The sequence below is a fragment of the Mercenaria mercenaria genome, chromosome 17 (assembly GCF_021730395.1).
Source record: "Mercenaria mercenaria strain notata chromosome 17, MADL_Memer_1, whole genome shotgun sequence".
NCBI classification, from domain to species: Eukaryota; Metazoa; Mollusca; class Bivalvia; order Venerida; family Veneridae; genus Mercenaria; species Mercenaria mercenaria.
In genome coordinates, this window is record NC_069377.1 from 43,671,582 (window position 1) to 43,685,866 (window position 14,285).

Below are 14,285 nucleotides of genomic sequence, written 5' to 3' on the forward strand. Positions count from 1 at the left end.
TGCATGAACTTAGAGCTAAGGGTAACTTAGAGTTACCCTTGTCCGTGTGTCTGCCCGTCCATCAGTACTTACATTTGGATACTTAGGTGGCTATAGGAACAGGAGGTAACTGTATTTTTTCCTTTATGTCACACATTCCATTAGCTCTTAAATGGCTATTTTTTGTCTTACATGGCTAAAAGAACAATAGAGAGAACAAATGGGTCTGTTTGCAGAGATGTCTGTCATGATCCACCCGAATTTATGTAGTTTATATCATATCAAAAAGTATTTGACCCAGAGTCATCAAACCTCACAGGATTGTTATTCAGCACAGGAAGTTGTGCACCAGGGGTTTAAATGTGGATCTCACACAGCCAGACCAGGAGTTGTTTCAGTTTCACTCTCTGTTCTGCTCTGCGGTGCTATATTGTTATGACCCTTGACTTAGTCAAATATATGCATAAAAAGGCATAAAAGTTGTGTCGCACATATCTCAAAAACTAGTTGATTTAGGGTCATGAAACACCATAGAAATATTATTCAGCATATGGAGTTGTGCACCCAGGATTTTGTTTTGGATTTCTGTCTGTCAGATCAGAGTTATGGCCCTTGATTGTCAAATACATGCATAAATTGGATACAAGTTTGGTTGCATGTATCTCAAATAGTATTTTACTTTGAATCATAAAGCGTAATTGGATTGTTACATAGCATGTTTAGTTGTGCACCTGGAGTTATGAGCCTTGACTAAGTGATAAATACGCATGAAGTGCTTAAAAGTTTGTGTTGCATATATGTTAGAAAATATTGCACCATGAAACCATACAGGAATATTACCCAGCATATGAATTTGTGCACATAAAGTTTTTTTTATTTCTCTTTTAAAGACCCTTGTCTTAGTCAATAAAAGTTTGCGCTCCATGTATCTCAAAATGTATTTGACCTAGTGTCATAAAACATTAGATGATTGTTATATAGCATGTGAAGTTGTGCACCTTGTGTTCTCTTTGGGATTTCACTCAGCTAGGCCAGTTATGGGCCTTCACTTAGTGAAAATACATGTAAAGTTCTTAAAAGTTTGTGTTGCAAACATCTTAAGAAATATTTCACCTAGAGCAATGAAACAGTATACAATGACAGAAGTTGGGGGCACCTGTGTCCTATGGGCACACATCTAGTTCTCTATGTAAGAAGCAGAACAAGAACTGGTGCATGTATCAATGGCCTTGTTTACATGGGGAGTACCATCTATACCTTAACAACAACTTTGGTAGAAATGGTTATACAGTGGAAGAGCAGAGGTAGTGGACCAGTGGAAACACTGGCTGACTATGAAACCAGGAGTAGTAAGTTTGACCCCCACCCCCCACCCAACCTCTCCTACTAAAATAACATTGGAATAAGAGTCCTCTATATGAGTGCTTTACTCATGGCACACTAAAGAACTAGGGAAGCTTCTGAAGTTGGATCATCTGTATATTGCACTAACATTACTAACAATCTTTAGGAGGAGTAGCCCATATGGGTTACTGATGGTGATTATAAATAAGCGGAAATATGTACAAGTTTCATACACCTAGACTAGATGTTCAAACAACCATTCTGGGTTAGCAAAATAAAGCAAAGTGATTCATTTTCATGTTGCTTTTTTTTTAGTTAACACAATTAAGTGCAAAGTTTAAAATTAAAATACAGTTGAATATCGTTACCTCGATATCGGTTAGCTCAATACTCCGGTTAGCACGATGTGTTTGAGTCGGTCCCGATTTTTCCCTATTTATCTTAATGTAATTATTTATCTTTACCTCGATATGATTAGCTCGACATTTTGTTTAGTTCGATTAGATTTTTCAGTCCCGTCAACTTACCTGTACTGTTTTTACACCTGGTTTCATCGATATCACAGCTTGTCAAAAAATATCTATGTTATTTGTAAGGTGTGAAAATCAACCTGTTGTTGTCCGGCGATGTATTAATCATATTCAAGTTAGTTTGTGTGTTTGTTTTGTTTGTTATTTAATCTTTAATCTAATTTAATGTCAGGAAGTTTGCATTTAATTCCCAATAATCAGTGTTATAAAACACTGTGCAAGCAGGAAAGCTGTTTTCAAATATAACAACTAATTTGGATGAAATATTTTCTGTTTGACAGAGTAAAAATCTGCCATTTAGGACTGCGTAACAATATGCGTATATAACTGGAAAATTTTCGTAATTGAAGCACAGTCAAAATTACTGCTCAACTAGGAACGTTACCGCTGCATTCAGACTTGTTTAGGGAAGAAATAAAAATGCTAATGTTTAGTTGTATATTTTGAAAAATTAAAAAGTTGTATGTATGTATGTATTTAATTAAGATATTTTATTTGTAAATAAAATTAAAATCGTATCTACGCTTTATATTATTGCTTTCCCCTTTCAAACCCTCTGAAAAAAAACATTGGATATAATGACAATAGAGACGTCCAACACAAGTACAAAGAAGTCCCAGATAGTCGATATCGTTACGTCAAACTTCGGATACGTCGATGCAATTTTTACAGTCCCTTGAATATCGAGGTAACGGTATTCGACTGTAGTTTAATTCTATCCAGTGTGTTACATTGCATTGGCTCGTCTTTCTTTGGTCTTGTTTACAATTAAGTATACAATTTAAAACCAAGTTTATTGACTGTATTAAATAGTGTATTTAAACCTAAATTAGATGTGATGTATTTCAGGTTCAGAGGTGTGGTCCACAGTATTAAGATGTTTGTCATGTAATAGATTGGCAAAGAAATGCCCTGTCTCCATAGACCAATACAGGACACCTCAAGTAATAATGTTACATGGCAACAGCGGTTGGGTGGAGCAAACTGATAATGGTATAAGGTAAACACTTGTAAATAAGCTTGTTTTATCTGCATCTTGCATCCAAGGATATAAAGTTGTTTGGTGACCAGTCTAAAAACTATGTTTGTACAGTATCTGACTGGTTCATACTGAGCCAATTTGGAAAGTAACCAATGGTAAAGTAGCATTGATTAAGAAATAATATATCGAAAATAATGATTTCATTGAATAAAATCATGGTTTGGAATTCAGATGCAAATGAATTATAATAATAGGCATCTAAATGACAGTGATTTTATTCGAGAGCCAATCACTGCTTGAGTTATATCATTTCAATTCTAACACATTACCAAGCATTATTATATACATGTACTAGTACATCTTTGACAACAGCCATTAACTGTTTCCCTGCTTTCTGTTGGCTTGTTTTCCAGGGTGCCGCTATGCTGTTTCACGCTATGACTTAATAATTGTGATGTCAGAAAAATGAATTGTTGCATAATAACACACAACTTGCAGCCTTCTCTGTTTAATAGGAAAACAAATTGGGTTGTGTTAGAATACTCTGGTCTACAGGCTTAGTTTTTACAATATTCAAGCTTTGAGAAGTGGCTTCAAACAACATACACCTTGCACAGAAAAATAGAGATTCATTTAAATACTTGAGGATTGCACTTTGTTATAGAAATGGTTACTTGTCTAGAACCCAAGAAGCAATGTTTTGGCTCAGCATGTACAGTTTATGTTGTATATTGTAATGAAAGTATTTAATGTCATATAGAACTCCTGTGTCACAAAAATTTAAGCCATTTGATATGCTTGTTTCATCTGTTTTTAGCTCACCTGTCACAAAGTGACAAGGTGAGCTTTTGTGATCGCGCTGTGTCCGTCGTCCGTGCGTCCGTAAACTTTTGCTTGTGACCACTCTAGAGGTCACATTTTTCATAGGATCTTTATGAAAGTTGGTCAGAATGTTCATCTTGATGATATCTAGGTCAAGTTCGAAACTGGGTCAGGTGCGGTCAAAAACTAGGTCAGTAGGTCTAAAAATAGAAAAACCTTGTGACCTCACTAGAGGCCATATATTTCACAAGATCTTCATGAAAATTGGTCAGAATGTTCACCTTGATGATATCTAGGTTGAGTTCGAAACTGGGTCACGTGCCATCAAAAACTAGGTCAGTAGGTCTAAAAATAGAAAAACCTTGTGACCTCTCTAGAGGCCATATATTTCACAAGATCTTCATGAAAATTGGTCAGAACGTTCACCTTGATGATATCTAGGTCAAGTTCAAAACTCGGTCACATGCCATCAAAAACTAGGTCAGTAAGTCAAATAATAGAAAAACCTTGTGACCTCTCTGAAGGCCATATTTTTCATGGGATCTGTATGAAAGTTGGTCTGAATGTTCATCTTGATGCTATCTAGGTCAAGTTCGAAACTGGGTTACATACGGTCAAAAACTAGGTCAGTAGGTCAAATAATAGAAAAACCTTGTGACCTCTCTAGAGGCCATATTTTTTATGGGATCTGTATGAAAGTTGGTCTGAATGTTCATCTTGATGATATCTAGGTCAAATTCGAAAGTGGGTCACATGCCATCAAAAACTAGGTCAGTAGGTCAAATAATAGAAAAACCTTGTGACCTCTCTAAAGGCCATATTTTTTATGGGATCTTTATGAAAATAGGTCTGAATGTTCATCTTGATGATATCTAGGTCAAGTTCGAAACAGGGTCATGTGAGGTCAAAAACTAGGTCAGTAGGTCTAAAAATAGAAAAACCTTGTGACCTCTCTAGAGGCAATACTTGTGAATGGATCTCCATAAAAATTGGTCAGAATGTTCACCTTGATGATATCTAGGCCAAATTTGAAACTGGGTCACATGCCTTCAAAAACTAGGTCAGTAGGTCAAATAATAAAAAAAACCTTGTGACCTCTCTAGAGGCCATACTTTTCATGGGATCTGTATGAAAGTTGGTCTGAATGTTCATCTTGATGATATCTAGGTCAAGTTTGAAACTGGGTCAACTGAGTTCAAAAACTAGGTCAGTAGGTCTAAAATTATTAAAATCTTTTGACCTCTCTAGAGGCCATATTTTTCAATGGATCTTCATGAAAATTGATCTGAATGTTCACCTTGATGATATCTAGGTCAAGTTCGAAACTGGGTTACGTGCGGTCAAAAACTAGGCCAGTAGTTAAAAAAATAGAAAAACCTTGTGACCTCTCTAGAGGCCATATTTTTCATGAGATCTTCATGAAAACTAGTGAGAATGTTCACCTTGATGATATCTAGGTTAAGTTCAAAACAGGGTCACGTACCTTCGAAAACTAGGTCAATAGGTCAAATAATAGAAAAACCTTACGACCTCTCGACCATATTTTTCAATGGATCTTCATGAAAATTGGTCAGAATTTTTATCTTGATAATATCTAGGTCAAGTTCAAAACTAGGTCACATGAGCTCAAAAACTAGGTCACTATGTCAAATAATAGAAAAAACGACATCATACTCAAAACTGGGTCATGTGGGAAGAGGTGAGCGATTCAGGGCCATCATGGTCCTCTTGTTTTTTAGATACAGCCTTGAAATTTGGATCACATGTACAGTTTTGCACACTGATCTTAAAACTGACTTTCAGTGACCATGAATGTGACCTACTGACTTACTTTCTCGTATTTTAGCATCAGTTTGCCATTTTAAACATGTTGATCATATTACTCAGGTGAGCGATTCAGGGTCATCATGACCCTCTTGTTAAATTTTGGAATGGAAATATGGGGTATTATATTGCAAAAGATTTAGTATAAAGGTAAATACTTAAAAATAAGAAGAATCCTTGGCAAGGAGAAGCTTTCAAACTTGTGGGCATTGTATGGAGAAGCTTGGAGATTTCCATTTAACCCTTACTCTGCTAAATTTATATAATGAACTTGTCCATCTTTTGATTGGGACAGTACCATTAACTGTTAAAAGGGGTGCTTATCAAAACTATACTGACTGAATGGCGAACAGTGCAGACCATGATCAGACTGCATGGATGTGCAGGCAGATCTTGATCTGCACTGGTCGCAAAGGCAGAATAAATCGTGTCCAGCATGATAAGGGTTAAAATTCAAAGAAAGGTGATAATGTTGAGATATTGAATGAAAATATTAAGGTAATTAAAGGCGTAATTGACACTTCTGACAAGATTCTCGTATAAACAGAAATTGTTATAATAACTGGGCCTATCAACACAAACTGTTCTTAGATTTCCGTGGATTCTCTGAAATGCATATTAATTAATTTTCATAGATATTCAATAAGAAATTAAGCATAGACTTTTCTATAATTATAAACACAAATTGGAATTCTGATATAAATAATTCCGATAGAGATTAGTTGTATGCACTTTTTTACAGTGATTTTTTAATTAGAGAAAATATAGAAATACACTGTTCAAATTTCGAACTTCATCATGCAGACTCTGTACTGGAACAGAAAGGAATGAAAACTTTAAAAAGAGAAGACAGAATATTTCTTATGATGTGAGTCAATTTGAAAACCAGTACCATTTCCTACGAAGAAGAAAATGTCTTAAACCATATTTTGTCACTTGCCAAACATTAACAAATACATAGTACATGGATTTATAGAACTAAATCTGAATCTTCGACTTGTCCACTAAATGTTCAGCAAACACATAATTTTCTCTCAGTTTTATTGTGTACCGTAATTAACTATAAAGTTGCTGTATATATTTTCTTCCTCTCGCAGCATGTGATACATAGCATTAGGCATTGTTGAAACATAATAAAATTTATAATTAATAGTCAAAGAGGTAATCATGCTTGCCGATATGGTTTGCTGGTGGCCGGGGGGTGGGCGGCGCGTAAATAAATGCAAATGTCCCACTCATACTAACATTTTGAATTCTGGGTGATGAATGATCTCATGTATTTTGCTTACAACTGGTTGATTTTTCACAATGAAATCATATTAAGTTTGGCAATTCTAAATACAGAACAGTAACTGATTTTCAGACAAGGACATCAGAATTCAGGTCAGAATTCATCAGAAATTCCAGATTGTAACTGAGTTAGGTTTTGCATTATATTTCGATTGGTTTTCCCATCAGTACCCTATAGTTATGTGTGACTGGTGTGATATATAACATTCTGTTTTGCAGGTATACTTATGATGTAACCAAGTGTATGTTTAGTGCAGGTAACATCACTGAGAAACTCCGTGTAGCAGGTTTCAAATGTAACGGGGAGATTGTGGTGGATTTATATGCAGGTATATATGTGTAATAGAAAGTAACAGTCTACAAGTAGCAAACTGCATTTAAAGTAGCAACAGGTTATGATTAATCCCCTGTCATGAATGGTGGGGGGTTATAGAAATGGTCTCTGTCCATCTGTCTGTAACAATTGTGTCTGCTCCATTTAACTTAAACTCGAAGTTTTTCATGAAACTTGGGTCAGATGATCTCCTCATCAAGACGATGTGCAGAAATCATGAGTCAGCCGTGTCAGCTCAAGGTCAAGGTCACAGCTTGAGGTCAAAGGTTTGATCCTTCGATTTTGTGTCTGCTCTGTATCTCCTAAACCCTTTGAAGGATTTTCATGAAACTTGGGTCAAATTATCACCTCATCAAGTTGATGTGCAGAACTCGTGAGTCAGCCATGTCGACTCAAGGTCAAGGTCACAACTTAAGGTCAAAGGTTTGAGCCTTCCATTTTGTGTCCGCTCTGTATTTGCTAAACCCCTCATAGGATTTTCATGAAACTTGGGTCAAATGATCATATCATCAAGACGATGTGCAGAGCTCATGATTCAGCCATTTGGCTCAAGGTCAAGGTCACAACTCATTGCCAAAGGTTTGAGCCTTCTATTTTGTGTCCGCTCTGTATCTCCTAAACCCCCGTGCAGGATTTTCATGAAACTTGGATCAAATGATCACCTCATCAAGACGATGTGCAGAGCTCATGAGTCAGGCATGTTGGCTGAAGGTCAAAGTCATAACTCAAGGTGAAAGCTTACAGCCTTCCGTTCGTCATACATGGACTATAAAATATACTTAACAACATCAATGCTTCCACCCAAAACCATCAACCCTTTCACTATCCATAACTGTGGCAAGGGATACAGCTGTCTTTCAGACTGCCTTGTTAATATAGAATTTTACTTAAGTTAAGTTTGACTTTATGCATGCATAAACTTTGTAATTCATATGAAAATTGAATAAGGTAAAAGCACTTTTCAAACTAGAAAATGCTTTTGTAAAAAAGCGCATGTCTCCCCCGATGCAAAGTCCTATAGGCAAGAAGTCAATAGGGGTCAGGAGCGAAAGTCAAAGAGACACTGATGGTTGGCTGCAATAGGGATCATCTACTTGACATGTCCAGTCATCCAGCTAAATTTCAACACTCGTGGCCTAGTGGTTCTCAAGTTACTGTTCAGGCTCCTGTGACCTTGACCTTTGATCAAGTGACCTCAAAATAAATAGGGGTCATCTACTCTGCATGTCCAATCATCCTATTACGTTTCAACATTGTAGGTCAAGTGGTTCTCAAGTTATTTCCAAAAAATGATTTTACATGAACAGGCCACTGTGACCTTGACCTTTAACAGACTGACCCCAAAATCAATAGGGGTCATCTACTCTGCATGTTCAATCATCCTATGAAGTTTCAACATTCTGGGTCAAGTGGTTCTCAAGTTATTGATCGGAACTGGTTATCAATGTTCAGGCCCTGTACCCTTGACCTTTGACGGAGTGACCCCAAAAACAATAAGGGTCATTTACTCTGCATGAACAATCATCCTATGAAGTTTCAACATTCTGGGTCTAGAGGTTCTCAAGTTATTGATTGGAAATGGTTTTTCATGTTCAGGCCCCTGTGGCCTTGACCTTTAACAGAGTGACCCTAAAATCGTTAGGGTTCATCTACTCTGCATGACCAATCATCCTACGAAGTTTCATCATTCTGGGTCAAGTGGTTCTCAAGATAATGACCGGAAATGGTTTTCAATGTTCGGGCCCCTGTGACCGTGACCTTTCACAGAGTGACCCCAAAACCAATAGGGGTCATCTACTCTTTATGACCAATCATCCTATTAAGTTTCAACATTCTGGGTCAAGTGGTTCTCAAGTTACTGACCAGAAATGGTTTTCAATGTTCAGGCCCCTGTGACCTTGACCTTTAATGGAGTGACCCCAAAATCGATAGGGGTCATCTACTTTGCATGTACAATCATCCTATGAAGTTTCATCATTCTGGGTCAAGTGGTTCTCTAGTTATTGATCAGAAATGGTTTTCAATGTTCAGGCCCCTGTGACCTTGACCTTTGACGGGGTGATCCCATAATCAATAAGGGTCATCTACTCTTTATGACCAATCATCCTATCAAGTTTCAACATTCTGGGTCAGGTGGTTCTCTAGTTATTGATTGGAAATGGTTTTCAATGTTCAGGCCCTTGTGACCTTGACCTTTGACGGAGTGACCCCAAAATCAATAGGGGTCATCTACTCTTCATGACCAATCATCCTATGAAGTTTCAACATTCTGGGTCAAGTGGTTCTCTAGTTATTGATCGGAAATGGTTTTCAATGTTCAGGCCCCTGTGACCTTGACCTTTGACGGAGTGACCCCAAAATCAATAGGGGTCATCTACTCTTTATGACCAATCATCCTATGAAGTTTCAACATTCTGGGTCAAGTGGTTCTGTAGTTATTGATCGGAAATGGTTTTCAATGTTCAGGCCCCTGTGACCTTGACCTGTGACCCCAAAAACAATAGGGGTCATCTACTCCAACAGCCCTACAACCCTATGAAGTTTGAAGGTTCTAGGTCAAATGGTTCTCCAGTTATTGCTCAGAAATGAAGTGTGACGTACGGACGGACGGACAGGGCAAAAACAATATGTCTCCTGGGGGAGACATAATTATGAGAAGTTTGCGTACAACTTCCAAAAGGTTTATGGCATCTGTAAAATCTACAAAACAAAAAAACTGATCCTTATATTTTCATCTGAACATTCAATAAATTACTTAATTGCTTTCATACCACTGTATGTAACAATTATCTAACCATCTATTTATCTTTCATATTAAAAAAACAACAAACCTATTTCAACTATTTTGACAGCAGTGATATGTCTCATTTTATTCCTGATTAGTCAACAGTCAGGCTACTTTGGTACTGATGGATCAGCTTTGCAATGTTAACTGAATCACCTCAGTGGGTTTTTGCCCTGAACGGAAGTGTATAATAATCACACTATCCTTCAGTTAGTCAATCTGAAACATTTTATATCTCAGCAGTAGCTATTTATTGATTCATGGGATGCCTAGTAAACTTCATATACAAGTTGAGAATGATGATGCGTGTCTGTACCTATAAGGTCTAAGTCTCAGACAAGGACCCAGTCCCAAAGACAAAGGTACTCAACCTCGGTGTAATTTGTCTCTTAACCTTACATAGAAATCATTCGCTGCTGTAGGTGTTGAGAAGCGTAAATTAGATGTTGAGATATAAATATTTCAGGTATTGGTTATTTCACACTTCCATATTTGGTATATACTGGAGTCAAGCATCTGCATGCCTGTGAGTGGAATCCAGATGCTGTAGAAGCTTTACGCAGAAATCTCTCCATGAATGGTGTTGAAGACAAATGTACAGTTCACCTTGGTGACAATAAACAGGTACAAAATACGGTCAAAAATAGACACAGTTTGTATAAAAAGACAGAAAAGGTCTGGTCACAAATTAGTATTCCATTGATTATTCTGCTTCAAAGAAGCAGTTCCTGTTTTAGAAAATATTTTACTTCTGGATAACTTGGACATGGTTTACATTTGGATTTAACTTGCTCTCCCTTAGAAATGGCAGGAAGTGAACATAACAAATAACAGTATACTGTAGCAAAGCCTAACAAAGACTAAACTAAAACTAGCATGTTTCCAGTAACATCATCTAAAAGTTTATCATACTGAAATATTCCATAGTACCATATCTCATGGTGGTGCAGTTGTTTAAATGAAGTAAATAAAGTTGTGTTTTTATCTTTACTCAGGTTTGCCCGGAAGGTGTTGCTGACAGAGTGAACCTTGGTTTGATACCGAGCTCTCGTGAGGGTTGGCCAGTGGCATGCGCAGCACTCAGACCTGATACAGGTGGGATAATGCATATTCACTACAATGTAAATACTAAACCTGAGGTTGAGAATGGTTGCCATAGTGACAAACCTCAGCAGTTGTTTAGATGTGAAGCCAAAAGCAGCAGACCAGTTGATACTATACCAGTCGATCATAAAAATGCTTTCCATATGACTTGTCAGAATATAAGTGGAAACCCTGAGTTATGTAACATTCAAACAGATCCTTATGTTACAGTTGGAAATGCAATAGACATGATTGGTAGTCAGCCAGATTCTTGTGTAAGAGAGGAAATTGTAACAGATATTAATGATGATGTAAGGAGAAAAGCAAGTGTTGTACACGAGATAGGCATTGATGACAAAGTTAGAGAAAAAACTAAAAACACAAATGAGATTGGTGATTATATAGCAGAAGAAAACAATAGCTTTATAGGAAAAGCAAACGTAACCAGTGGTGCAAGAAACACAGAAGATGTTTTAACCAATATAAACAATGAAGATACAGACCAGCATAAGAAACCAGCTGACAAACAGTCTTTACATGAAACATGTTCAGATGACAAATGTTCTCTTGAAAACGCATTATCCTGTAATTGTGAAAGAACTGCAGTAAATAGTGAATGCTGTAAACTTTCTAGAAATAAATCTGATAATAACAAGACTAGGCTGAAAAATTCAAAATGGTATTCCTGGGCACAGCTTACAGCTGTCGAAGTAAGAGACATGTTACAGAGAATACATGGCAATGTGTGGAATACAGATATTTTACATATTGAACATGTGAAATCATATGCACCTTATGTTGATCATGTTGTGTTAGATCTGAAATGTAAACCAGTTGTTTAATAGATAAAACACAGAGGGGATTATGTTAAATGCAGTAACAATTTTCCTTATTTTCTTTGCAATTTGTTTGCTGAAATCACATGACAGATCTATGCTCGACATGTAGGTAGCATTTTCATAATGAAACAATAACATTACAGAATTTGTCATGGATACTTAGATCATACACCACCACTGCAATTTGGGTGATTTTGCAGTCTGTGTGGTTTACTGAAAATATTTCTTGCATCAAACATGAACCCACTTTTCTTTAGATTTTTATTCAGCACTGACAATATTCTTCAAGATAATGTAAGTTACAGACATTTAAAATGGATCCTAATTTGTGCTGCAGCCATTGGAAATATGTCAGTTTTATATAGAATAAAGAACAGCTCTTTTGTGTGTTTTAACCTTGAATCAAATTTTACCAGAGAAATTGTAGATCATAATGATACAATGTTTAATTTGTTTGAAAAATAAAATTATTTCAATGAAACTTATATTGAAGTATCACTTAATGCTCTTGCCATTAATTATGGGACGTACAGTATTATCCCTGACTGTGTTTTTAGCTCACCTGAGCAATGCTCAGGTGAGTTTTTCTGATCACTCGATGTCCGGCGTCTGTCTGTCGTCTGTCTGTCCGTCAACATTTAGCTTGTGTATGCGATAGAGGCTGTATTTTCAACTGATCTTCATGAAATTTGGTCAGAATGATTACCTTGATGAAATCTAGGCCGAGTTCGAAAATGGGTCATCTGGGGATAAAAACTAGGTCACTAGGTCAAATCAAAGAAAAACCTTGTGTATGCGATAGAGGCTGTATTTTTCAATTAATCTTCATGAATTTTGGTCAGAATGATAACCTTGATGAACTCTAGGCCGAGTTTGAAAATGGGTCATCTGGGGTCAAAAACTAGGTCACTAGGTAAAATCAAAGAAAAACCTTGTGTATGCGATAGAGGCTATATTTTTCAATTGATCTTCATGAAATTCAGTTAGAATGATTGCCTTGATAAAATCTTGCTCAAGTTTGAATATGGGTCATCTTGGGTGAAAAATTAGGTCACTAGGTCAAATCAAAGAAAAACCTTGTGTATGCGATAGAGGCTGTATTTTTCAATTGATCTTTATGAAATTTGGTCAGAATTATTGCCTTGATAAAATCTAGGTTGAATTTGGTTATTGGTCATCTGTGGTCAAAAACTAGGTCACTAGGTTTAATCAAAGAAAAACGTTGTGTATGCAATAGAGGCTGTATTTTTCAATTGATCTTCATGAAATTTGGTCAGAATGATTGCCTTGATGAAATCTAGGCCAAGTTTGAATATGGGTCATCTGGGGTCAAAAACTAGGTCACTAGGTCAAATCAAAGGAAAACCTTGTGTATGTGATAGAGGCTGTATTTTTCAATTGATCTTCATGAAATTTGGTCAGAATGATTGCCTTGATGAAATCTAGGCCAAGTTTGAATATGGGTCATCTGGGGTCAAAAACTAGGTCACTAGGTCAAATCAAAGGAAAATCTTGTGTATGTGATAGAGGCTGTATTTTTCAATTGATCTTCATGAAATTTGGTCAGAATGATTGCCTTGATAAAATCTAGGTCCAGTTAGAATATGGGTCGTCTGGGGTTAAAAACTAGGTCACTAGGTCAAATAAAAAGAAATACTTGTGTTTGCTCCAATTTTAATGATACTTAGTCTGAATATTTTTTTCCATGCAATCACGAGGTCTATGTTTACACTGTTATGGTGTATTATGGTGTGTTTCTCAGGTGAGCGACCTAGGGCCATCTTGGCCCTCTTGTTTGTACATGCCTGACAAAATGTTCAGAAAATTATCCAGCCCAGAAGCTTGTGGTGTATGGTAGGATATCTGGATTACTTATCCATATCTAACCCTGTACACAGGATTGACCTGTTGTGCCATTTCTAGTCTAGCAGCACTGCGCTAAGGTTCCTTGCTGTTTGTTAAAATTATCGCAGTATGCAATGCCACTCCTTTTTACAGCTTCTGCTGACTTAAGAGACAGGTACAAGTGAGAGTTGTTTGTATGAATAAATGAAGCATTACGTGACACCTGCAAGTTTTACTCACAGGTTTAGTGTACATTATGTGACTTGGGTGGCAGCATGATGTACCCAGCACTTTATTAGTCCCCTACTGGTTGAAAACCAGTTTTGGGGACTATAGGAATGCACTTTTCCGTCATTCCGTCATTCCGTCTTTCCGTCATTCCGTCATTCCGTCATTCCGTCCGTCCGCAATTTCGTGTCCGGTCCATAACTCTGTCATCCATGAAGGGATTTTAATATTACTTGGCACAAATGTTCCCCATGATGAGACGACGTGTCATGCACAAAACCCGGACCCCTAGCTCAAAGGTCAAGGTCACAATTGGAGGTCAAAGGTCAACAGGGCTTTTTTCCTGTCCGGTCCACAACTCTCCCATCCTTGAAGGGATTTTATTATTACTTGGCACAAT

The 14,285-nt window shown here is 37.0% G+C and overlaps 1 protein-coding gene across 1 annotated transcript in view; it reads left to right on the forward strand.

Annotated features, from left to right (window-relative positions):
* Positions 1-13,948, forward strand: part of LOC123536967 (tRNA wybutosine-synthesizing protein 2 homolog) — a 22,058-nt gene extending 8,110 nt beyond the window's left edge. The window contains exons 4-7 of the mRNA XM_045320489.2: positions 2,703-2,853; positions 6,991-7,100; positions 10,357-10,514; positions 10,886-13,948. Of these exons, the coding sequence (XP_045176424.2) occupies positions 2,703-2,853; positions 6,991-7,100; positions 10,357-10,514; positions 10,886-11,815 (1,349 nt within the window). The 3' untranslated portion in view covers positions 11,816-13,948. The remainder of the gene's footprint in view (positions 1-2,702; positions 2,854-6,990; positions 7,101-10,356; positions 10,515-10,885) is intronic.
* Positions 13,949-14,285: the final 337 nt, after the last annotated feature.